Source organism: Papilio xuthus, unplaced genomic scaffold (genome assembly GCF_000836235.2).
Source record: "Papilio xuthus unplaced genomic scaffold, Pxut_1.1 DF826776.1, whole genome shotgun sequence".
Classification (NCBI taxonomy): domain Eukaryota; kingdom Metazoa; phylum Arthropoda; class Insecta; order Lepidoptera; family Papilionidae; genus Papilio; species Papilio xuthus.
The window spans coordinates 464,301-489,788 of record NW_013531873.1 but is presented as its reverse complement, the minus strand read 5'-3'; the positions used below and the strand labels follow the sequence as shown (position 1 = coordinate 489,788).

The window sequence follows — 25,488 nt, the reverse complement described above, 5'->3', positions numbered from 1 at the left end:
AGGTATAAGGATTAAGTATTAACTAGATAGAATTTTATTACTGTTTAAAATATTTAAGCGCCTTTATCATTTAAAAATTATTTAATTTTAAACAACATTTCCTGGCTGCGCCACCTGCCGTGAGGTCGATAAAACAGTTGTCATTGGCGTCGGTAAAGCAGGCCCCTACCCCGCGACGGCGTTCCCACCTCGCCCCGCGCGACGCGATCCCCAGTGCGATCGAGCGAGGCGCGCGTGCTTGTACTGCTGTCGGAAATGATGATAAAAGCTACGCGTACACGAGGACGCTTTTAAAGACTTCAGTGAAATAATGTAAGACGCCTAGCGACAGGCCGCTCGGACCGACCGGCGGCTACCTGCGAGTGTAACCTCGACCCTCCCAAAAAGATAAAAAAAAACGCCAAACTCCTATGTCAGTGCGTTCGGATTGTGTTTGTGTAGTGTAGTTTGAAAATAGTTCAATGGATCAGTCTGCGATGTTCGTATGAGGAAGAAAGGGAACCGGAACATTGTAAGTGAACGACAGTTGAGTGTTATTTCTGTTAAGATGCGGGGTGGCCCGCCCCGGCGGGTAGGCGAGCGGGGCGGTCGCTGAACAAGCTACGGAGGTACGGAGGTCTATCCCTCGTATACTCAATACGTTTTTTTTTTCACTCCCGAGCAGGTCTCTAACCCCTTTTTTATGCGTCGCGTGTTTTTTTTCACCGAATGTTTACTTTTATAGGTTATGAAATCGTATGACGCTAAATACGGAATAAGTTATCTGTGCCTACACATTTTACTTCGACGTTTGCAAAACATAGTTAACTGTGCAGTCTAAATATACAAAAACATTGTTTTCATTATGAATAATACTTAAAACAGAGTCGTTGTACCAAAATCTCGTAGTTATGACCTAAGAGTTTAATAGTACTATAGTTTACGAAACAAGCGCAATCTAAACAATTTTTGTCACGTCATTTGTTATTGTTTTGATATTGTCAACGCGTGAAACACACCTCTGTCATAAGTCATGCTGTTGATTAAAAAAACGCAAACTTTAACCTAATCCATCGCAAAATAAGATGTAAACTCGGCACCAAAAGGTGTAAAACCCCATCTTGCTATCCCCTACATTATCTTTAATAAGACAGAGACAATATACAAAGTTAGAGAGCAAAAATATATATTACTCGAATGGACCAGCTTCATATCACGATCACACAAGACAGTCGTCAAATTTAAGTAATTCCGCGTAAAATCTCATGAGTATGTACTAGAGGTCATATAGTCCACGATACCTTATTCTTCTCTTCTGAGGCAATGATGGGAAGGGTAAGTGAATTTGACCAAGAGACACAGAAAGGGGAATATCTTGTTCCTCCGTCGATTAAAGGCAGGGAATGCATCTGCAATTGCAGATGTATATGGTCACTTCGCTATTTCGACAAATTCAGGTGACTGCTTGCTTTGCCACCTTATAAAAAAAACGAAACAACTATTCTGTTTTTCTTACCTGCCAGTTACACTACGTTACGTTTATCGTAAGCTCCTACTGCAATTTTATTGTCTGTGGTAACATTTCTTTTTTATTAAGCATTTCAACATTGGTAGGGTTATAATCAAAAATCACTCTTGTCAATAATTTCGTGTAAATTTAATACTAAAACCTGCGTAAATTTATGCTTAATTTCCCCAAATCTTACTAATATTATAAATGCGAATGTTTAGATGGCTGTTTGTTAGAAGGTATCTCTAGTACGGCATGTATCTCGTCGAAAGGCATAGACGTAGAGCATAGTCTGGAAGAACACATGAGAATGCTAGTACAACATAATCGAAGAATTTGAATGTCCTAATACTTGTATTCTAGACTAGCTTTTGCCCGTGACATCGTATGTGCAGAATTTATAGTGAAAAAACAACATCCATCAATCCTAACATTCGTTTAAGTAACATTAAATTTAACAAAAGCGTATTTTCCAACTTCATAAACATATTATTGTCTTAGCAGTGAAATTCACATTTAATTGTTAAAAAAGTATGAACATCTCTGGTGGGGATCGAACCCACGACCTTTGGATTAGAAGTCCAACGCGCTATCCACTGCGCCACAGAGACATATATGCTCTGACCGAATTATAACATAATGCGCAAAATATACAAAAACTAACTCAAAATTGTATATTAAAGCATATTAATGTTTTTATCAAATTAAAATCATACATCTGTATGTAAGGCCTTAAAGAAGACTGATGTAATATTGGATTGTGTATGGATATGCGTATGATGGGGGTGAATTTACGTATGGCGGATGAAAGAGATGTATGGAGGGTACGTCAGGGAAAGGACAAGAGCCTCGGTGGATCAGTGGTTACATTTGATATGCAATCTGCAGGTTCTGGGTTCGCATTTTGATATATTTTTTCGATGAAGGCGCGTGTCGCTAATATTCGTGATAGACCCTCAGATATATATCCCATTTTACGTTCATTGTCAGCTCACTATACATCTCGAAGCCTACCTTAAGTTAGTGAAAATGTCATATCAAGGCTGGCCCAGTGACTTCACATATACCTTTGAAATTCTCAGATATGTGCAGCATCACGATGTTTTCCTTCACCGTAACATCGGATAAATGTACATATGTAAATAGGAAATGGAAAATTATATTGTTACATGGCGGGATTCGAACATAGGACCAGGTCCTAACTCCTGAGCCAACGACTCTCATAAATTCAACCTTCTTTACAATAAATTTAGGTAACGTACACACTAGCAACAATTAACGGGCCATCGAAAACGTGTAATGTCCCTTAGTTAACGATTAACCTTATTTCCGAAACACGGTCATCTTCAAAGCTTAACCTAAATATGACGTCACGGCATGCCTAATTTAACAATTAACGTAACTCTGTGGTCTAGGGCCGAGGTTGATTTTGGCATGGTGCTGGCACACATCTATTCCTTCAACAAAATTCTACGCTAATTTACCTTATTTTACATCTAAATATCAAATCTTTACTAATATTATAAATGCGAATGTTTAGATGGATGTTTGTTAGAAGGTAACCCCAGAACAGCTGCATAGATGTAGACATAGTCTGGAAAAAAACATAGACTATGAATTATATATATGAAAAACTGTTAGTCTTATCTTACTTCTTACTAATATTATAAATGCGAATGTTTAGATGGATGTTTGTTTGAATGTATCTCCAGAACGACTCAATAGATTTCCATGAAATTTGGCACAAATATAGAACATAGTCTGGAAGAACACATAGGCTACTAAAGTTTTTTTTAATACCTCTCATACGAAGTCGCGGGCGACAGCTAGTTTGTCTATAAAAGTATAAGATCGGCAACATCGCTTTCGGAACGGCAACGTAAGAACCTCGTAAAGTTTTTGTGTTTTTTTTTGTTTGTCATTTCAATGGAAGATAGGAATGTGTTTTATGTAACAAAGTTCTGTTTTACCTGGTGCCAAATAAAAGCTTACACCTTTAAACCATAGATAAAATTAAAAACAATAGTTTTTTTTTAAATAAATAACTCTAAAATAAACTGTCATTTCAACGTACAGCCAAAAGTACAACTTCGAATCAATCCGAATTATTTTTTTTTTTATATCAAAAGGTGGCAAACGAGCAACCGTCCACCTGAAATCGCTGAAATAGCGATGTGACCGTTGCCCATATACATACGCAATTGCATATGCGTTGCCTACCTTTAATCGACGGAGGAGAGGATGCACAGAAAGAAAATATCTTCTCTTTCCATGCATCCTCTCATCCGGAAAGTTTCATCATTCCACTTCCCATCCTTTCCTTATAAAGAAAAGGATGGGAAGGGAAAGAGGACTAAATTGGGCCTCCTGGACGCACACTTATCAGACGAAACGCGGAATTGTTTCCACTTGACGCCTGTCTTCTGTGGTCGTGGTATTTCACCGGGCGAGCCGGACCGATTCGTGAGAAAATGTTAAAGCTCGCTCTACCGCTGTTAAAATTAAAAAAAAAAACTTAATAGTAGGCTATATGTTCTTCCAGACATCTACATCTGTGACTTTCAGTGACATCCATGCAGCAGTTCTGATGATAACTTCTAAGAAACATCCATCCATACAATTATTAGTAAGATAGATGTATTCTCTGCCTACCTCTAAAGGATAAAAATGATTGGATTATCCGTAATAATTATAAAACGTTTTTTTTAATATTTTTTATAGTATATGAATATTTCTTAAATTTTTTATAAATTTTTACATATTTTTTTTATATTTGAAATATTTCTTAAGTAAAATAACTTACCAGGAATTCATAATTGCGTAAACCGAAACGAGTTACACTCGTACGAAGCGTACGAGATAGGTTAGTACAAAAAACTGCATATGCCCCAGGACCGGTTTATATTAGACTAGGTAGCTCCTAATACACTCTGCTAGCCTGGTACTTTAAGAAATATTGGTATGTCAAATGTCCGAGAAACATACTAGCGGTCGGCCCGCGTTTCGTCGGCGCAAATTAAATAAATTCCAGCTTGATTGAGACGAAAGGTCTTGACAGACAGACAGACGGACAACAAAGTTATCCAATAAGGGTTCCATTTTTTTCCTATGAGGTACGGAACCCTAAAAAAATATCCTAAAATATTCCCGCGTGCTTAACCTACCTTTTCATCTAAGTTCCGTCAAAATCGGTCTAGCCATTCCGGATATTTACCACAAACTCACCCTTACAGACATACAGACAATTTTTTCCTTTATTACATACATACATTCCAATTTTATTTATACGTATAGATATATTTTAATAACAGAAAATCGCACTCGCGTTATTACGTAACTTATTTTCTAATATTTTAGTTACTAACAAATACGAAATTTTTAAAACACAACAGACTCGTATTGACTATTACCTCATAACTTAATAACTACATTTTTTTTTGCTCTAACTGTACTAAATATTTGCTAAAAGATACGCCCTACAATGCCCTTTAAGTGACCTTGAACTTGTAGTCACTATTTCGAATAAAAAACAAATAATTTTGTTTTCTCAAATACTGAGAAGTTAAAGACTACTGCTATCTCTATTATCTGCAAGCAGAACGAAAGGGATGGCATTATTGTAATACATACGTCAAAGTAGATCCAAATAGTAATTGTTTATTTCAATAATAAACAAAATATAAACGTAACGCGTTATCTCATCGTAACCTTAAGATACCCCTTTTTATCTTTACTTGTTTACTCATCGCGTGGGAAATACATATTTATATTTACATACTAGCTGTTGCCTGCGAGTACGTGTAGAATTAAAAAAAACTTCCAGGCTATGGTTCTACCTATGCCAAATTTCAGCAAGATATATGAATCTGTTCTGGAGATAATTTCTAACAAACATACATCCAAACATTCGCATTTATATATTGAATTAAAAGTAAGTAATAAAAAATTCGTAGGTTAAATTGGTAGGTAACTAAATATCAACTCGATCAGGGAAGTACCAGGACTTCATAGAATATGGTAGTTAAATTCTTTCTCTCTTCTGCATTTTTCTTTGACTTTTTTACTGGAACTTTAAGTCCATAACCAGGACTTCAACATGAAGTTACGAATATTTTTTATTTCGCCCTCTTTATTTTTTAATGCATCTTGCTCAATGTTCTTTATTAAACATTTCTATTCCTGCTATAATAGAAGGTTAATATTTAATAATTTTCTAACGGCTCTTTGATTTCATGAAAATAAGAAGCTCGATCCAATTTATATCCTTTGATCCACCTGTAATCATCTGATGCGGACACGCTATCCCGAGCACGCAAGAACGCGACGCCTACGGCAAGGACGTTCGTATGTTTGGACTCCTTTCTATTTATGGTAACCTGGTACTTTGCATTGCTAATTTGTGATTACTTAATCAAATTATTAAAAAATACAAACGCCGTACTCGGAGTTATCTAAGCCGTACTAAGCGATGCCTTTAGTGTAAATTTAGTATGAGAAAGCTACACTAAGCGTTGTCTTTAATGATGAAATGATTCTGTGTGCGGCAAATGAGCAGTCGAATTCTACGGTTGCGGTAGATTTTTGAAATACTTATTAAAATACTAGCGGTCGCCGGCGACTTCGTCCGCGCTGAATTAAAAAAAAATTGTACCCTATGTGTTCTTTCAGTGTATATTTTATATGTATGTCAAATTTCTTCGAAATCTATTTAGCCGTACTGGAGATACCTTCAAACCAAATCCATCTAAACAATCGCATTTATAATATTAGTAAGATTATTAAGCAATTTTAAACAGAATAATGGCTCGGAAATCTACAATTTGATGACGTCACGTAAATAATGTTAATTTATATTAACTGTTATAAAAAGCAAGCGAAGTCACATGCAACAGCTAGTTTATACACATCGTAGTTTGGCATTATATTGGCAGTTGGCATCATTTGATTTACCTTGGCATCATTTCCCGCGCTTTTAACGTGATTCCAAATCTAATATTTCTTGTGCAACAAACACTTTCTAACAAATATACAACACAAACTGTCGCCCGCGACTCCGTCTGCGTGGAATTAAAAAAATAGTGGCCTATGTGTTCTTCCAGACTATGTTCTATTTCAATGAGATTCATACAGCCGTTCAGGAGATATTCTCTAACAAACATCCATCCATAAATCTTATATATATAAAAGAAAGTCGTGTTAGTTACACTATTTATAACTCAAGAACGGCTTTAACGATATGCCTGAAAATTGGTGAGGAGGTAGCTTAGAGCCAGGAGACGGACATAGGATACTATTTATTCATTTTTTTTTCGAATTTGTGTCTTGAAGAGCTGCTTTTCATTTAATTTATCTATATATCAAGTTTTTTTTTATATATCCACACGGACGGAGTCGCGGGCGACAGCTAGTTCACTATAAAAGTTCAAGTTTTTTTAAATTTTGGTTATAAAACGAAGGAAATAAGTCCTTGTATTTCAGACAAACAACAAACTTATTATTGTGTGATATTTTAAACAGTATTATAATAAAACTCTGCGTCGAACGGAACGGTGAACGCGAAGAAATCTCTGTACGATGGGACACACAGGTTATGACCAATTTTATATAGTACACGCTAATTTACACCTTAACAATATAGTGATAAAGGTCAGATTCCTTTGTAGTTATTTTATAATACTGCGTAGTTGTTCCGACAGGTGTATCTTGTCTCTGCTCGCGGTGCTCTTGGCTATTGACCCCAAGTTTAGTTCGAGACCCCGGTTGCGTTTGTTTCGATTTTTTTTTACCTTTTTCTATCTAGTTTTTTTCTTGTTTGTAATTTGTCTTTTTAGAAATTGTTTGATGTTTTATATGCTTTTACCCGCTTTGTGCATTGCGCAAATCCGTTGCCATGGCAACTGGTATTTTACAAGTGTTGAAATCATGACAAATGGAAGTCTGTAAATCCTCCTAACCTACCCCTCTGGGTTAAGTGCATCTTTAAAGACACACGCTGCGTGATGGGATTCTGACGTCTAATTTCAACCAAATTCGAGTTTCCAACACCGATACGTCAGAGTTAAAATGGCGAAAATCAAATAGGCACAGAATAGCTCGACTTACACCCTGTCCAGTGGTTATTTCAAGTATTTATGATCTTCCAGATGTCGGTGGGGCTGCAGCGGCGCGTGCCGGCGCTGGACGAGGCGGGCGGCGTAGGCGCCGGCTGGAAGGGCGGAGGCGAGGCGCCCTTCGGCACGTTCGCGGCCCCGGCGGGCTCCCCCGCGGGCCCCGCCTTTGCCGCCTCCCCCGCGCCTTCTACCCCGGGCCCTGGCCCAGGGTTCGCGGGCCCGCCGTATGCGGGGCCCTTCGGCAGCCCGTCCGCGAGGCCCGGCAGTGGTGGCGGGTTCGCGGGGCCTCAACAGGGGCATTTCCCTGGACCGGGGTTTGCCCCGCCCGGCTCGCCGTTCCACCCCCATGCGCCGCATCCTCCGATGCCGCCGCATCCACACATGATGGCGCCACTGCCGCCTCCTGTAGACAGGTTGGTGACATCTCCTTAACTCTTTATTTACAACAACGCAACTTTTTAGGCAACGCATCTGCAATTGCCTATGTCTAAGGGCAAGGCCGCTTGTTCGTTTGCCTCCTTATAATATAAAAAAAATAAAAAACCGACATTCATGTATAGACAAGACGAAAGATCGTCGGTATACTAAGGCACAGCTTAAATAACTCTGCGTGCGAAAGTAATTTATTTTCGTGTTTACACGTAAGTTTATATGATTCATGTATAATATTCAATATATTAGAGATGCGTTCAGGTTAAAAATAACGATTCGAAGGGTGTTACTAACAGCCGGGCGCCTTCGCTACTCGCACTGAGTCATGTGGTATAAGGCTGCGTACACACGAAACAAAAGTTATAAAGAAAAAAATCATTTCAAATATGTAAATTATAATAAGATGCCTATATGTAAACTCAGCTGATATTTTTTGACAAAAAAAAATTATTTTTAAAAATCTAACGTAAAACATAATTTCGATTGGGTTATTACTCAAGAAGATAATAGCCGAACATAAATTTTCACCACAGAAATAATAATAAAAAAACGTAATATTGTCATTTACTCTCAAAACTGTTAACATCTTGTCGCATACTTCTTCATGGACATGCTATAAGACGTGGTATTTTGTGCCAATCTCCAACATTTTGACGCTGAAGGCAACGGTATTTAGCGGTGAAAATTAGAACTAATTAATAATTAAGAAATTTGGTCTGGAAGAACACATATATGACTGAGTTTGTTTTTAATTTCGCACGGACGAAGTCTCTCGAAGCTAGTTATAATAAAATTTATTAATAAATTCGTATATATGGACCTTTATACGAAACGCATCGATAACTTAAGTTTGACAGCGAGTTTGTTTTTGTTTGGTTCATATAAAATGCTTTTTCGATATCCGTTTCTAATAATGCTGGTCGATTTAAACAAGGTTTTTGCCGTGGCTACGCACGGGTACTACGTCAGACGTATATAACGTAATAACCATGACGAAATACGTCATTAATAGACGTAAAGTACAGATTTTTTTTAAGCCTTAATAAAATTGATTCATTCGCAATTTAGTTTACATTTTTAAACATTTCTTTGGTTAGTTTAAAATAGTTTTTTATCGGACATTCCGGAAACATTACCAAAGTGGCTGTATTAAGTAAAACCTTCTGCCTAAAACATTTGAATTAAAAATAAAAAAACAAAGTGGCCGTATCAAGTTAAAACCTGTACCTTTTTATCAATGGATTTAAAAAAAAAAACAAATTGACAGCCATGTTTTTTTATTGTTTGCGCACTAAAACCTCCTTGGTTAACTGGAATAATTTTTCAATATAGAGTTTTAAAAAAAACCGTCGTGTCGATCCGTCGTCGTCGTGGCGGTAAAAATCGCAAAATTATCCTCCCAGAATAAAATAAAATGCTCCGCTGTATGTGTGCGAGGTAAGCTCGTCCCTGTGCCCGTGCGTAGGGCTGCCACCTATTTAATGAAGAAAAAAAAGTTAGCTGTTGCCGTGACCAAAACATTTAGTTATATTAATTTCTTTTTCTTATTGATAATTGAACCTAAATTAGATATACATAATGTATTTTATTTTAATTATGTTGTGGAATATATCTTGAGCATACTTGTCAGTTCCATTTAGCCTAAACGAGACCGATTTGAAAGAGGGAAAATAATAAATTTTTATTTAATAAAATGGTTAATTACATTAGAAATTCGTATTATTTGACTAAAATATATTAAGTTGCTATATTATCGTAGTTGGTAACCCTATGTGTGTGAGCGCCATAAAGTTACATCTGTGTGCGAACAAATAAATGTAGGTGAACGGTACGTATATACTCTGTGCTCGGGCGACCGTACCGTCCACAGATGGTTCGAACCATTTTAATTGTTATTAATTGATTTTTTTAACTACGTTTCATTTGAAATAAAATTCTTTAGTTGTTTAAGAATTTTTTGGTTAAATAAGGGCATTGTTTTTATGTGTTTTCACATTTCATCTTCACTATTGTATCTTATTTATTATTTAAACTGCGTGGGATATCACTTTGTATTTTTTTACGAAAACAACTAGGTTATTTTATTGTTGTGAAGGCAAAAGTTAGTAAATACAATATTGCATATAATAATATAAAGCGAACTTTTAAACAAGACACTATTTATTAAATTAACCTTAATGACATTTTATAACAAAACGTAGTTCTAATAATTTTTAAACGAAAAATAATATTTTCAAAAATTCTCAGTCGTCATCTGCGGACGGTACTCGCCCACCCCGAGTACTACCTCTATCTACGTATACTCTATGTATTCATCGGTACCGCTTCGCCCAGTATACGTTGAGCTCCCGCACCGCCCGCGCCACATACAAATATATCCCAATAAACGGCACCAGAGCGACATTACAGAGGTCTTTGTTCTCTGGTCGCTGTATACATAAGTAAAGACTATGTGAGAGACGCCACTCGCTCGCTCGAGTGTCGTCTGCTCCGCGCCCCGATCAAAATCATTCCAAATTCGAAATGAATTTTGACGTTCTTTTTTTTTTTATAAACGGCCAGCGTTTTTACTTAAAATGTGTTTTACAGATTACAAATATTAGTTTCTTTTCTTAATAATTTTCTTAGTTTGCTTTAGTTATTTCAGATGTGGTTGTTGTTTAAATTGTTTTTTTTTTCTATATTTCTAGCGCATTTATATTAAATCACAGATTAAAAACACAACAATGAGACCTTTATGATTGAAATCGGAATTTTGTTGTTTTCAAAGGCCAGTGTTTTATACACTTGTATTATATATGGTTAATCGATGATTAAAAAACAAGTTAATTGACATTATTTTGTGTTATGTAATGAGTTATTTTTAGCGTTTATAATGCAGGTTACGCAACTCGTTTTTGTGAGCGAGTTAATCTGGTTTTCTTGAAATGGTTACGTACAGTATTGTTACGTATTATTATAAATACATCGATATTTTATAAAATTTAGGTGAAATTCATAATTTTATTACAATAGTTGGTACAAAAAAAAGAAATATTGACGCAATGATCTTGATTCAAAGCCTAGGTTACGAAATATTTATACAACATAAGTCCCCCCCCCCAAATGCTACACTGGCCAAAGTTCGACTAATACAGTCATAAGTAGAGAAAAGAAAAAAAAACCAATTTTATAATGTTGGTAACATTGAAATATAATTTAGCTGTGGCCACATAGTGACAGACAACGTAACCTATATTTAAGCATTTCAGTATACAGCGGAGGGTGTGGGGGGGGGGTGAGCACGTGGCGTAGGGTGGGACCTCCCCGCGGCTATGCGCTCCTGGTACTGACGATAAAGATTTTTTTTATATATTTTATTAATAACTATATGATATTTTAATTATTAAGTTAAATAAATTATTATTTAAATAAGTATTATGTAAATTTTACCACTAACAGTGGGTTTCTGAGACAAAAATCTACGTTTAAAACATATTCATATCTGTATTTTCAAACGAAGTGTTTTATATTTAGGTTTCAGAAACGAATGCTTACGAAATGTAGCTTAAAACCTATTTTGTTACAAAAAAAAATTTTTTTAGAATTTGCAGTAAACAAATAACATTAGTTTAAAAAAAAACAAGTTACGTTATTACCTTCATATAAAAAATTATAATTTTAGAGATTATTATATGAATTCCATTTATATTTTAACAAAATAAAATATTTGAACTTAAAAACGTATTAAGTACATCATTGTTATAATAAAAACATCGAAATATCGTAAGCATAAATAAAAGTGCATCTTTAGTAAGAAAAATCGACGGAAAGACTGTCAAGTGCTTTGCTCATTGATTTTTAATTTGCATGCCACACGAGACGGATAGATCGCGGTTGTACGGGTGCGAGAGAGAGGGTAAAGTTATTATTAATTGGGGTTGCACACCCCTAGCTTGTTGCCCTACGGTTAACATCGATGTTTGAACGATCAACGTTAGTCCATGTATTTGATTGACAAGTCAGTTTTACAATATAGACTAATCCAGGAATCATACTAGTATTACTTATATTTATTACCTATAGCCCCTAGCGGAATTAAAAAAAATTAAGTAGTCTATGTATTCTTCCAGACTATGTTCTATATGTATGAGAAATTTCATCAAAATCCATTGAACCGTTCTAGAGATACTTTCAAACAAACATCCATCTAAACATTCGCATTTATAATATTATAGCAAGATTAAAAAAAATAAAAACAAGCTTTTATTATGTTATAGTTAATAAAGTTAAAATTAAAAAAAGTAAAAATACTCGTAAATTTTTTTTTGAAAGGTGGTTCTATCAAACAGCCTATAGTCAAGTCGTATTTGTTTTTTTAATTAAAAAAACACTATATAAATATTTTGTAAATAAAACTTATTTTAAGATAAAATCTGCAACGTTTTTGCAACAAAGATTTAACCTTCAAATTGTAAAGTCGACCGTATTACATTTGTGTTAAAGTTTAAATTGCCGTCCTTGAACTCTGTCTAAAGGGCACGAACGTGTCCAAGGAGAATTTAAACTATTGTGAATGCAGTATATTTTCGTCTTTATTGTAATATTTAGAATCTACAATTCTATCTTACTAATATTATAAATACGAATGTTTAGTACGCCTATAGCAAATAAGCTGTCGCTTAAGACTCCGTCCGCACGAAATTAAAAAAAAATAATAAGTCGCCTATGTGTTCTTCCAAACTATGTTCTACATTTATAACGAATTTCATCAAGACCCGTTAAGACGTTCTGGTGATACCTTCTAACATCCATCCATATATTCGCATTTATAATATTAGTAAATAGCAAATATCATTGCAGTGGAAACCCAATCTTACATTTTACAAATTCAAGTACACTGGCACTTGTCACCTTCTAAAAATTGAGAGGTTAAACTGTGTGCGTGTGCCTCGTTTACATGAACTAGCTACTCACCAGTCACTAACTCGACAATAATAATACTAAAAAAACATAACCCGACATATGTTTAGACTAAGTATAATAGTTCTGAATGATTAAACGATAAACGTATGATTTTAATAAACTATTTGAATAATTTAATTTATTAGATTTGTTGGTTTGTTAATCATTCTATTCACTTAACTAAATTGGAGTGTATGTAATATAAAAAAATCGTATTTAGTGAACAAGTTGGGAAAAAACTTTTCTTTAGCTTCTATTTCTATGATATTTATATGAATACATGAAACAATCTTCAGCCATCAGCTCATTATACGTCCCTACCAAGAGGTTAGGACTCTCCATTAAGTTAGGAGTGACTGGGCCACATTAACCATTCTGGCACAGTGCGGGCTGACATCACACATCTTTGAAATTCTTCACAGATATGTGCAGGTTGCATCGCGATGTTTTCCTTCACTGTAAGAGCATTCTCAAAACAGTATTTGGTCTCAATTTTTTTTTGCTTTTAATCTATCCGTTAGCCAATTATTTTTACCCTAAATAAACGATATATTCTATAAAAAAGTTTGAAAATGTAACAACCATTTCTCGTAATATGAAATAATTTTATTGATCTCAAATATAGTATTTTATTAGAATTTAAATGAAACGTTCAATAAAAAATACGAATCTTAAATTGAATTCACGAAATGAACAGGTTAATAGAGAAAGTTAATTGTCTCAACACTCGCCTAAACAAAGGAATTCCAGTCGAGTGTAATACGGCGTGTAAACGCGCATCCTCCTGATAGCCCCTTATCTACTACGTCAGACTGTACCCGTCCCTCTCGCACATATGACTAATTCTCAGCGCGTCCTTCTCGAACGCCGGTCGCTTTCACTCATTCACTCAAGTTGACATCACCAGTTATGCCGTCTCTGTCGCTCTAATGAATTAAATCTACGGACCTTTCGCTTCACGATAGTGATGATCAGCGTTCAATGTTTGAAATTATTTTGAATTTGGAATGTTTTTTTCTTTTTTAAGAATTCTATGTTTGGCGGCAAAATGAATTATTTTTTAAATATTCAAATTAATTAGAATGTATGTTTTCTTTTTATTCGTTCGTTTTTAAAATGCAATTTTTAAAAGTTTTTGGGATTTTAAACTACATAAATTAGCCTAACGGGTCCATAAAGTTTGGTAGGTTTTGGATCAATGGATATTTTTTATTCTGTAGGTAATTTAGTGCGCTAAAATATTTATGTATTTAAAAAAAAATATTTAATTATTTCAACCATTGTTATTTAAGTAAACATTAATTTGTGTTTAATTAACATCAAAACATGGTACTGGCCATTTTATACTTTGAATATTTCGTTCAATGCGTTTTGTTATTTTTTCAATTATAAAAAAAACTGTAACGGCGATATAGTAGCTTTCTCCTACTTTCACCTCAATGTTAGCCTACGTAAGTTGTAACAACAAAATATAATAAAGTAAAAGCTTTTTATTTGAACCAGAGAGGAGGCAAATGTTTGTCTGTTCGTTCATTATAGAAGGAGTTGTTTCTCAATTTATATTCTTCCCCGCACTGTTAGCAATTTTCAATAAATGTTCATTCATCTTAAATCATGTGGCATTATAATCAAGTGCATTTGTTTTGTTGTAAAAAAAAACAAATGTCATTTACAACGATCTGTCAAACTTTGACATGGACGTCTCGCGCGTTTGTCATAATGTGACAGATCAAAACAAGCGAGGTGAGCGGGCGACCGGATTCGTTTCGTCTGCCGATGTTACTGACCCCGTACGACCGGTTTGCTTATTACGTAACAAGTGAAGGATTTTGTCTTTAATACTGGCTAATCTGAGGATAGGCAGGTGTCTATAGACCGCTGTAATTATTGTATTAAAAAATAATATTGTCTCTACTTTCTTAAAGAGAAAAAAAGAGATGACAATATGTTTCGATACAAATATGTCTTCTATGGAAACCTACTCTATATACATGTTACCAACTACATAATAAACCAAAACTTTAAATTAACTTTGTTACAAAACTACCAGGAGTGCATAACAATTAAGATGTCACACGTTTGTTTTTTTAAGCCTCTAAATGGTATTTAATTATGTTGTATATGAATATAATCTAATCTCGCGCCAAACATGAATATTTTCTACGTAGACGAACGTATCCGAAATGTGCCGAGGACGCCCGAGCGCTTGACAGCTCGTCACACGTCCGTCACTGCGTTGATTGGGATAACCAAGAGTTATGTGATTAATGGGATATTCCTGTTTTTTTTTTTTTTACAAATATGTAGCATCATTTGAGATGTGTATTTAATGTTTTTCACCTTTGTATGAAAAGGTTTATTTTATCTTGTGTATTAATTTGGAAAAACATTTTGGTTTAGATAAGATTATAAAACGCAAACGCTCTCTCGGCTTGAAAGTAAAATCAACATCTATTAAATTACTATTTTGATGTTTTTCAAATATTGCTTGCCCGTAACGTAAGTCCGATATGTTCCTATATTTTTTGTTACCTTCAACAAATCTTTTAAAAGACCTTGAAACAAATCCTGGACCAATGACTTTACCCGGAAGTTATAATTAAAATGGTCGTTGGAATACCGCGACACTATCATGGCACAATTTTTAAAAAATCCTATACAAACTGATCGAGTAAAATACGCTGGCAATTTAGGTATGTTTCTCGTGTTTTATTTATCTGTTGTTGCTATTTGTAATTTTATCCAGTAGTTATTTATAGCGCTAAAACGGATCAAACTATGGGAGAATTTGTCTACTCTGAGATACATTACTTCTTCATTCGAGCTGGTTCTTTTTTTTTGCTTGTGCCCATTCTCCGGCCGAGGTTGAGATAAAAAAAATTATTGTTATGTCGAACAATGAACTCTGCAACGGAAAAACCCATTGATTTTTACAACCTTGAACTTGCTTATAGTGCCAAGAGCAGTGGACCACCACTGCTATGTTACCTATGTTCCATTTAGGTAAAAAAAATTGTCTTTTGGGCAATTTGTTTTTGTCCTTTTTGCTTATTGCAATAAGATGAAGTAAGAATTAGGTTTTTAATTCTATTGAGGCATACCTAACAAGATTTTTCTTTCAATTGTCGACTTTCTACTTGTCCTGATAAAAAGTTTCAAAAGCGTGGTGACATTAGATAAGAACGTCAACATCTATCGTTCTCTTTCCAAAGTGCATTCGAAATTCGAAATCGATCAGCAGCCGATAGATAGCGGGCGGGCGTTTGTATGCAGGAGCGTGTTAGCGCGGCGCGTGTTACCGTGATAACCCGCACGTGTCCCGCCGCCGACGTGTTGCGGGCCCGTGTCACGCTGGGCCACCGCGCGCCCGCAGCCCGCAGCCCGCAGGCCGAGTGGCTAGTGCGCGCGGAGTCATTGACACGCGCCAGCGTGACACACATTCCGCGTCTGACGGAACGCGAACACGTCGCTTTTCTCGCCGATTCTTTTTTTTATTTCGTCTTCAACAACAACCATTGTATTACCAGCCAGCGGCCGGCAAGCGCGCGCTCCTTAATTTATGGTTTCGCGTGTTTTATTATCAGTGTGCCGCGTGTAGCGTGTGCGTGCGGTGGACGTCGGCGCTCTCTGCCACCTACCAAGGTGGCATAAGACGGAACAGTTCAGCTACACATCTCGCGTTTTCATTTCCGCATTCGATTCAGTGTTTATTTTTTCTACGAGTTTTGTGTGTGTATTAATTTATTGTGCTTGTGTGTGTGTATCATTAGATTCCTATTAGATTTCAATTATACTTAAAATATAATTTATAATTACATGAAATTCGATTTATAAATCGAGGCCGCGGACGTCAGTTGCGTTAGAATGGTTGCATTGATACAGTCGGGCAAAAATGACGCGTCGTAATTTCACGGACACATCCCAGTTATTTATAGACGTACTGTTTGATTTGTTGTACGAGAGCTCGACGCACCTCACCTATATATCCAGAGGCTACGTAGAACGGAATGTACATAATGTACATCTTGCACTATGTGGACATACGTACGGAGATATATAACAATATCAGCGCGTCGCTAGCGTTGTGTGCGTGCCGGCGTAATGAGCGCCTATGTGCTAAGAAACAGTAAAAAGTGCGGCGAGCGCGGCGCGGAGCGGCAACATCGCGCGCGCGGCACAACTCGCGTCGCGCAAAACAATACCAACTTTGTGATAAAAAAAAAAATTAAATTATTCATTTATACAACAAAAGTTTATTAAACAGAATTCATCGTAACCTTGACTCGAATTCAACATCACTAATTATTTATTTGTCAGCCAAAATTAGATAATTTTTGCAATAATTTTCCAAATCTAGTGGATGGAACTTCTTAATTATTTACTTATTGTTTGATTGTTTTAATATTAATAGGCTTAGACAATAACTTTAATATTAAATAGAAGAATAGATTAAAAAAAGAAAATATTAGTAGCCGATGTTGACCTTTCCGAGCGCGCCTAGCTAGCAGCCAGCTGACGCGGCGTTGCCGTTCCGCAGACGTTAGGAAAGTTACTATCATCTTATCGCCTCTATTGCCATGCAATAAAGTCTACAGTCGCTAAACAAAGACTAGTACATAAAGGAGATAGTACGTTTCGACATGCACGTAATGACACTTCCCGCGCGCGAAAAATTCGAAATGCTTTTTATCAGCAATGTTGTCTATAAGTTGGGAGATTTTACAGTATTTTGGGGAAATTTTGTATGATTTCACGAAATATTAACAATAATAAGTCGAATTGCATTGTTTACAAGAACAGCTAAGTTAATAAAACAGATCTTTTTATCCGTAAATAAAACTTTACAATCTATTTAATGTTAAACTGCATTTAACAATTGATATAATTTACATAGAAAATTGATGTCTCAATTTAAAAAAAAATTATTTTGAGCAAATTTTTCTCAATTGGGTAAAATACGCATCAAATGTGGGGAAAATTTCCCAACCGTCCAGACATTTATCAGTCGCACGTATATCGTTAGATGACACAGACGTGAGTCATCTTTTTTGACAATCGCTATTATGTATTTAAATTGTTTTCCATATCTCACGTATTTATCTTACAGTGTTTTGTGAGTGATTAAATATATAACAAACCAAAGCCTCCAAAGAGTGTTTATATTTAAGTGTTTAAAAAAAATATTTATTAAAAAACAAAATTATAATTAGTGTTTAAACGAAAAAAAAAATTAACACGAACTCAAAGGTGCGTGTGTAAGTGTGTCAAAGTACCAGGCAATCATAACTAATTAGGAGTGTCACATAAATCTGCGATCCGTATAGTAAAACCGCAGTAATGGTACGGTGACAAAGTGGCCTACATGCCGGTGGCGCTGGGCTCGCTCGGCGGCGAGGGCGAGTACCGCGAGTACGGCCACCATCTCTCGCCGCACCACCCCCACCATGCCCCGCACGCCCCGCACCAGCCCCACGCGCCCCACCACCTGCAGTACCATGAGTACGCGCCGCCGCCGCCGCCGCCCATCTACCATCCTATACCGGACCCATACTTCAGGTATACCAACATCGCTCTATGGTGTCCTGGTACTCCCACATCATATTATTACTTTAGGACTTAGGGAACACACACTCGGAGTCCTTTAAGCGATCGTTTAATTATCACTAAGCGAGTCCCTACACAGAGTAGATCTCAAGAAGAGAGCTTGCGATCTTCAGGAATGAGGAAACGATACACAAGAGAGATTGGAGTCCTTTAGTGTAAGTTTAGAACAAACTATGTACACTAAAGGATTTAAGTAACCAATAAACATCTCTGTGTGTGGCAGTTGACATCAAAATTAAACGGGATTTAAGTTAGAATTACAAAAGTCAATAAACCTTTTGGTTATAATAGGTTAAATCTATTCGTATGATCTAAGCGACAGTTCTTTTCAGTGTTGGTTGGTACAAAATCTGCATCACAATAAACTTGCCTTGATCCAAATATTGTCAATGGAATGACTTCTACGAGTTTTGTTTGTTAAAGCCATCTTTTTAAACTTATATTTTGAATAGAACAAATCTATCCAATGTAATTTTGCTTTACTTACGTTCAATATTTCGTACTAAAAGAAATTCAACAAACTCCAGCGCATCTTTATCAAAACGTACTGAATCCCATTTCGGAAATTTTATTAAGTCAAGGAGTTACATTACAATTGAATAACAAATACTAGGACATCATAACATTGAGACAGATTGCAGCAAAGGCTTACTTGAATTCGTTGCATATTTCATCAAAATCTTCACTGTCGAATACAATTAACATAGCTTTAATAGCTCTAAATACCAAAGTCATACGATCTAAATTCGTATGTACATGACAATAACGGTGTACGCTTGACGTGTGGAGAGACAGACGTGTTGAAAGTGGAACGGAGTATGTGTAACAAACAAACAGACACATTGTTCCGTGTACTATCGATGTCAGTGGACAGTTTCTAGAGCGGAGAACATCCCTACCACTGCGTTATGTAAACCTAGTACTTTCGTGCATTATTCTTCCTGGTATTCTGTTCATTTCAAGCTAGCGCAAGTTGACATACCTAGTTATGCCAGTACAGTAAGACAGTAGCGATTAAAATCAGCGCTGGCATTCAACTAGGATAATGTAAACACTAACTGGCTACTACCATTCCAGCGCTACTGGCAAAATGTAAACCAATTATGTCAAATCACTATGACATTTGTCTGTCTTTTGACTTAAAAAATGGTCTTTTGAACTTCGATTTTGCTTCATATCTGGACAGCATATACCCTTCTTGATGATGGGCGTTGTTATACTATTTATAAGCTTATTATCTCCTAGTATATTTATATTAAATCTTATAGTATTTTAGTTGACAACTTCTAGGCAATTTAGTGGTCTCACTTACCTCTATTTTCATAAAACAATTTTACAAACACCTTACTTCTATCCATTGCGTAGCAAGTTTTAATAATTTAAACTTAATTTTAACTAAAACACCATTGAAAATTGCGCAAAATTGCTTTGAAATTAAATAAAATATTTCACAGATGTCAAATTATGACAATTGCTGTCATTTTGGTTATTGACGTTATTTTTTTTTTAATTTCCAGAAGGCACGCGCCATACTTCGGCCAGCCAGATTACAGAGTTTACGAACTCAACAAACGGTTACAACAGAGGACAGAGGTGAGATTTTTTTTTTATTTTGCCCCCGCCGTGGTGACACGAACTATCCTTTTCATAGCCTTATTATAAAAACAGACATGCATTTCCACTGTGTAAAACATGTTTTAATAATGGTAGAGCGAGCTTTAACATGTTCGCACGAATTGTCCCGACTTAGCCGATGAAATACCACGACCTTACAGAAGACACGCCTCAAGTGGAAGCAATTCCAACTACAGTCTGATGAGTGTGCGTCCTGGAGCTCTAATTTAGTCCTCTTTCCCTTCCCACCCTTTTTTTTATAAGGAAAGGATGGGAAGTGGAAGTGGACTTTCCGGATGAAAACATGGAAAGGGCAAATATTTTCTTTCTGTGCATCCTTTCCTCCATCGATTAAAGTTAGGCAACGCATATGCAATAGCGTATTTCTATGGGCAACGGTCACTTCGCTATTTCAGCGATTTCAGGTGACCGCTCGCTCGTTTGCCACCTTATGATATAAAAAATGTAAAACTTATCATCTCTCTTATTCACTTTAAATAGACAGAGAAAACAACATGTTTCAAAACAAGTGTTAAGACAGTGAAAACGCCATTAAAATTGATAATTATCATCATACATTCGTACTAAAGTTACCAGGATATCATAACCAATACAGATGTGATATGATTCCAGGACTCAGATAACCTATGGTGGGACGCGTTCGCGACAGAATTTTTCGAGGATGACGCGACGTTAACCCTTACATTTTGTTTAGAAGATGGACCTAAAAGATACAGTAAGTATGCTTAATACCCCCCATCTGTTAAACCCCTCTACCCCTGATACTATACATCCCCACTGAAGTTGTTAGGTTAGGTTAAGTGATTAGGTCATAGTCAATTCTGACAGGCAGTGACTTCGCACATATCTTTGGCATTTCACAGGTACATAACGATGTTTTCCTTCACCGTAACATCGGATAAATGTACATATGTAAATCGAAAAACATTGTTACGATAGGATTCGAACCTATGACCTGCAGATTGCTTTACTCTTGAGCCACCGCTCTACACATGCAATTTGCGTTACAAAAAACGTACTAACGTTATTGGTTTGGAACAAACCGTATATTCTTATGATCTGACTCGAAGGACCATCTTTTTGACGCGTAACTCCAGTCATGGTGTTCCAATTTTAATATTTTTATACTACTTTAACAGTGGTAGAGCGAGCTTTAACATGTTCGCAGGAATTGTCCCGGCTCGTCCGGTGAAATACCACGACCACACAGAAGACACGCCTCAAGTGGAAGCAATTCCAACTACACGCTGATGATTGTGCATCCCGGAGGTGTAATTTAGTCCTCTTTCCCTTCCCATCCTTTTTCTTATAAGGAAAGGATGGGAAGTGGAACTGGACTTTTCGGATGATATGCATGGAAAAGGAAAATATTTTCTTTCTGTGCATCTCCTCCGTCGATTAAAGTTAGGCAACGATCACTTCGCTATTTCAGCGATTTCAAGTCTCCGCTCAGTTGCCACCTTATGATATAAAAAATAACCATAGTTTGCTATTAAATTATTCAAACTTTCGTGAGACATTATAATAAACTGATATAAACACGGCTAAACACTCACGTATATTAGTCCGGTGGCACCGTCCAGTGAGCTGACGGCCACGTCCGCGAAATAATACCAGTATCACTCATCCTGATAAAGGGCCCCCGATGGGCTCGAAACTAGTCGGTGTCACCGGACGTATATACGTCAGTGTTTAGCCGTGTTTATATATCAGTTTAAATAACCATGGGTTTCTAAGACAAAGATAACGATATATCAAACAGTTTTAGGTTTCAAAAACCAACGGTAAATTAATGTTTTTAATTTCCAGCGATAGGAAGGACATTAATTCCCAGATACTTTAGGAGTATATATGAAGGCGGTGTTTCAGAATTATATTATACGATGAGACAACCAAAAGAATCGTTTCATAACACAAGTATTACGTTAGATTGTGATCATTGTACTATGGTAACGCATCACGGAAAACCAATGTTTACTAAAGTAAGTAAAAACTATTTTATATTTAAATATATACGCGCGGACGGAGTCGCGGGCGACAGCTACTCTATATGAAAGTGGTGTTAGTTACACTATTTATAACTCAAGAACGGCTTTACCGATATGCCTGAAAATTGATGAGGAGGTAGCTTAGAGCCAGGAGACGGACATAGGATACTATTATACATCCATCCACATGACATCCATCTAAACATTTGCATTTATAATATTAGTAAGTTAAATAAAAAGCAGCTCTTAAAATGAATAAATCGTATCCTATGTCCGTCTCCTGTCTCTAAGTTTCCTCCTCACCAATTTTTCAAGGCAATTCCAAGTACAGTCTGATGAGTGCGTCCCAGAGGACTATTTAACCTTCCCATAAGGAAAGGATGGGAAGGATAAGATTTGAGTAGGGGAAATCTATTTCTGTGTGTCCTCTTCTCTGTCTTTTAAAAGCATATGTTTGTCAACTTATATGAAAAAAGTAGTTTAACAAACAGACGGACAGACAAGAAAGTCATCCTATAAAGGTTTAGTTTATTCCTTTCTGGGTACGGAACCCTAAAAATGTATTAAAAACAGTAAAATCTTACTAGGACTACAGATGTTTGCGTAATGTTTTCAGGTTTGTACAGAAGGCAGACTAATTTTAGAATTCACTTTTGATGATTTAATGCGAATCAAATCGTGGCATATGGCGGTACGTGCTCACCGCGAGTTAATCCCGCGGCAAGCGGTGCATCCACCCGACCACGCCGCGTTAGACCAACTCGCTAAAAACATCACACGGCAAGGCATCACTAATTCCACGCTCAACTATTTAAGGGTAAGTAATACTAATCGAGATAAAAACACAAAAACCACAATTATAAGATAGGCTATTGTTTTAGAAATAACAACTTTTCTTTTGTTCCTATTTAAACGCTCATTTTGATGTTACGTGTCAGTTCATTTTATCTATATTATTAGTTCCAATACACACCACCGCTAAAAACCGCTACCAACAGCGCCAAAATGGTGAAAATCAAAGACGCACAACATACTACTTCTTAAAGCCTGTCCATTTATAAAGAACAGACATATTGATATATCTCTCTCACACTCACTTTCTATATGAGAAAGAGAGGAAGAATTAAAGAGGGATACCACCTTACATACCTCTCTTTCTGTAAGAAAAAGACGTAAGATACAATAAACAGAGGAAAGACAGAGACAGATATAGAAAGTAGTTAGAGGGAGATAGTCTAATCTTTCTCTCACTGAGAGAGACAGGGAAAGAAGATGTACAAAGTTAATATATCGATTTTTTTTTTCTAATTATAATTTTGTTTGAATATTCCAGTTGTGCGTGATATTGGAGCCGATGCAAGAACTAATGTCCCGGCACAAGGCGTACGCGTTATCGCCGCGGGACTGCCTCAAGACGACACTCTTCCAAAAGTGGCAGCGGATGGTCGCGCCACCAGGTATACTTATGTTCTCCTGGTACTTTTCACTGAGAAATGTGTTGATTACTGTTTCCATTCTCATGATACTTGTATAAAAACATGTCTCAATACATGTATTTCAACATTGAAAAATTTGCAATTCAACAATGGAGAAATTAATCAACATTTATATTTGAACTAGTTGTCGCCTGCGACTTCGTCCGGGTTGAATTAAAAAAAAATAGTAGCCTATGTGTTCTTAAAAACTATGTTCTACATCTATGACTTTCATCAAAATCTAAAACATTCGCATTTATAATATTAGTAAGATTGAAGTATTAAAAATATTTAAATACTAACCGTAGCCCGCGACTCCGCCCGACTCTATTTAAAAAAAAGACTACATTCTACATCTATGCCAAATTTCATCAAGATCCATTCAGCCGTACAAGATACATTCAAACAAACATACATCTAAACATTCGCATTTATAATATTAGTAAAATAAAATTATAACAGAATCACAACGTCCCGCGAGCAAACGACGCAAGCGCAAAGGTAGCGCTGGCGCAAACGCAGCACCTCCAGCACCTACAAAGAAACGCTCGCCAGGACCCAACTTCAGCCTCGCCTCGCAGGTAACAAACGTACGACACACATACAACACGTATACGACAAACAAACAACCCAACACTTAAGTTTAGTAAGACATCATCATCAACTTACTGAGGGTCTCGGAGCCTACCCTAAGTGATAAGGTCATAGTCAATACTAACCCATTGTAACTTCTCAGATATGTGCAGCATCACGTTGTTTTCCTTCACCGTAACATCGGATAAATGTACATATGTAAATGCAAAACACTAATACATGGCGCGATTCGAACCTATGACCTATAGATTACAAGTCAAATGCTTAACCTCTGTATCACCTTTTTTCAAAGGCGAGGGCTAAATAAATTACATTTAAAAAACACAATTCTGCCATATAGCTATATATACCAAATCTTTGTTTCATCATGAATTAAAAAAACACGACAAAAAAAAAACAAAAACGCCAACAATAGTTTTAGGAAGAAAATCCGACACAGTGCCGGTGTATCGCAACACTAGCCTTACTAAAATATCGATGTTTATGTCCCCTCACTAATCATTCTGACACTTGACTTTGTAACGAAAGCCATTCGCGCCAAAGGAGTCTGACTTATGTCTAAAAATAGCAATTTAACTAACTTTACAACTTACGTAATTATTTTTAGATACTACTAGCTGACGCCCGCGACTCCCTCCGGGTAGATATATAAAAAAAACTTAATATGTAGATAAGTTAAATAAAAAGCAGCCGTTCAAGGCAAAAATTTGAATAAAAATAAATAGTATCCTATGTCCATCTCCTGGCTCTAAGCTACCTCCTCATCAATTTTCAGGCATATCGGTAAAGCCGTTCTTGAATTATAAATAATGTAACTAACACCACTTTCTTTTATTAGAATCTTTTGGCGCCAATGGCGCGCTTTCGTTACAAAGTCAAGTGTCAGAATGATTAGTGAGGGGACATAAACATCGACATTTTAGTTAGACTAGTGTTGCGATACACCGGCACTGTACCGGATTTTCTTCCTAACAATATAAATCTGACTATATTATAATTGTTATTAGGACGTGATGGTTGTGGGGGAGCCGTCACTGATGGGGGGCGAATTCGGTGATGAGGACGAGAGGTTAATCACGCGGCTGGAGAACACGCAGTACGAGGGCGATGTGGAGTGGAGCGCGCCCCCCGCCTCGCCCGCCAAGACACCGCCCGCGCCGCACTGACCCCCCACACACCCCCCACACACTAATATAGGATATTACCAATAATTGTAA

General features: G+C 36.5%; 2 protein-coding genes and 1 non-coding gene across 4 annotated transcripts in view; 1 reads left to right on the top strand and 2 right to left on the bottom strand.

The window, feature by feature from the left end:
- The window catches only part of GCS1 (mannosyl-oligosaccharide glucosidase), a 28,768-nt gene extending 8,769 nt beyond the window's left edge, over positions 1-19,999 (bottom strand). The window contains exon 1 of the mRNA XM_013318930.1: positions 19,892-19,999. Coding sequence (XP_013174384.1) covers positions 19,892-19,903 — 12 coding nt within the window. The 5' untranslated portion in view covers positions 19,904-19,999. The remainder of the gene's footprint in view (positions 1-19,891) is intronic.
- Chi (LIM domain-binding protein 2 Chi) lies at positions 162-25,488 on the top strand. Of its 2 annotated transcripts, XM_013318931.1 has the most exons (9): positions 162-511; positions 7,633-8,012; positions 20,097-20,172; positions 20,827-20,929; positions 22,024-22,196; positions 22,819-23,019; positions 23,536-23,659; positions 24,140-24,258; positions 25,279-25,488. In XM_013318931.1, the coding sequence occupies exons 1-9, from the start codon at positions 485-487 to the stop codon at positions 25,435-25,437; spliced, it is 1,362 nt and encodes a 453-aa protein (XP_013174385.1). In that variant the 5' UTR covers positions 162-484; the 3' UTR covers positions 25,438-25,488. The 2 variants fall into 2 exon arrangements, with proteins under 2 accessions (XP_013174385.1, XP_013174386.1); XM_013318932.1 differs by lacking the exons at positions 162-511; positions 7,633-8,012 and adding an exon at positions 18,141-18,531.
- Positions 2,028-2,100, bottom strand: TRNAR-UCU (transfer RNA arginine (anticodon UCU)). The gene has a single exon. It is a non-coding gene; the product is annotated as a tRNA-Arg (tRNA).

Bases quoted from the DNA above. Each gene is read 5' to 3' on its own strand.
- Chi (XM_013318931.1), top strand. From the start codon at position 485: ATGAGGAAGAAAGGGAACCGGAACATT. The intron at 512-7,632 runs GTAAGTGAACGA...ATGATCTTCCAG, and splicing joins AGAAAGGGAACCGGAACATT to ATGTCGGTGGGGCTGCAGCG. The intron at 8,013-20,096 runs GTTGGTGACATC...TTTAATTTCCAG, and splicing joins CTGCCGCCTCCTGTAGACAG to AAGGCACGCGCCATACTTCG.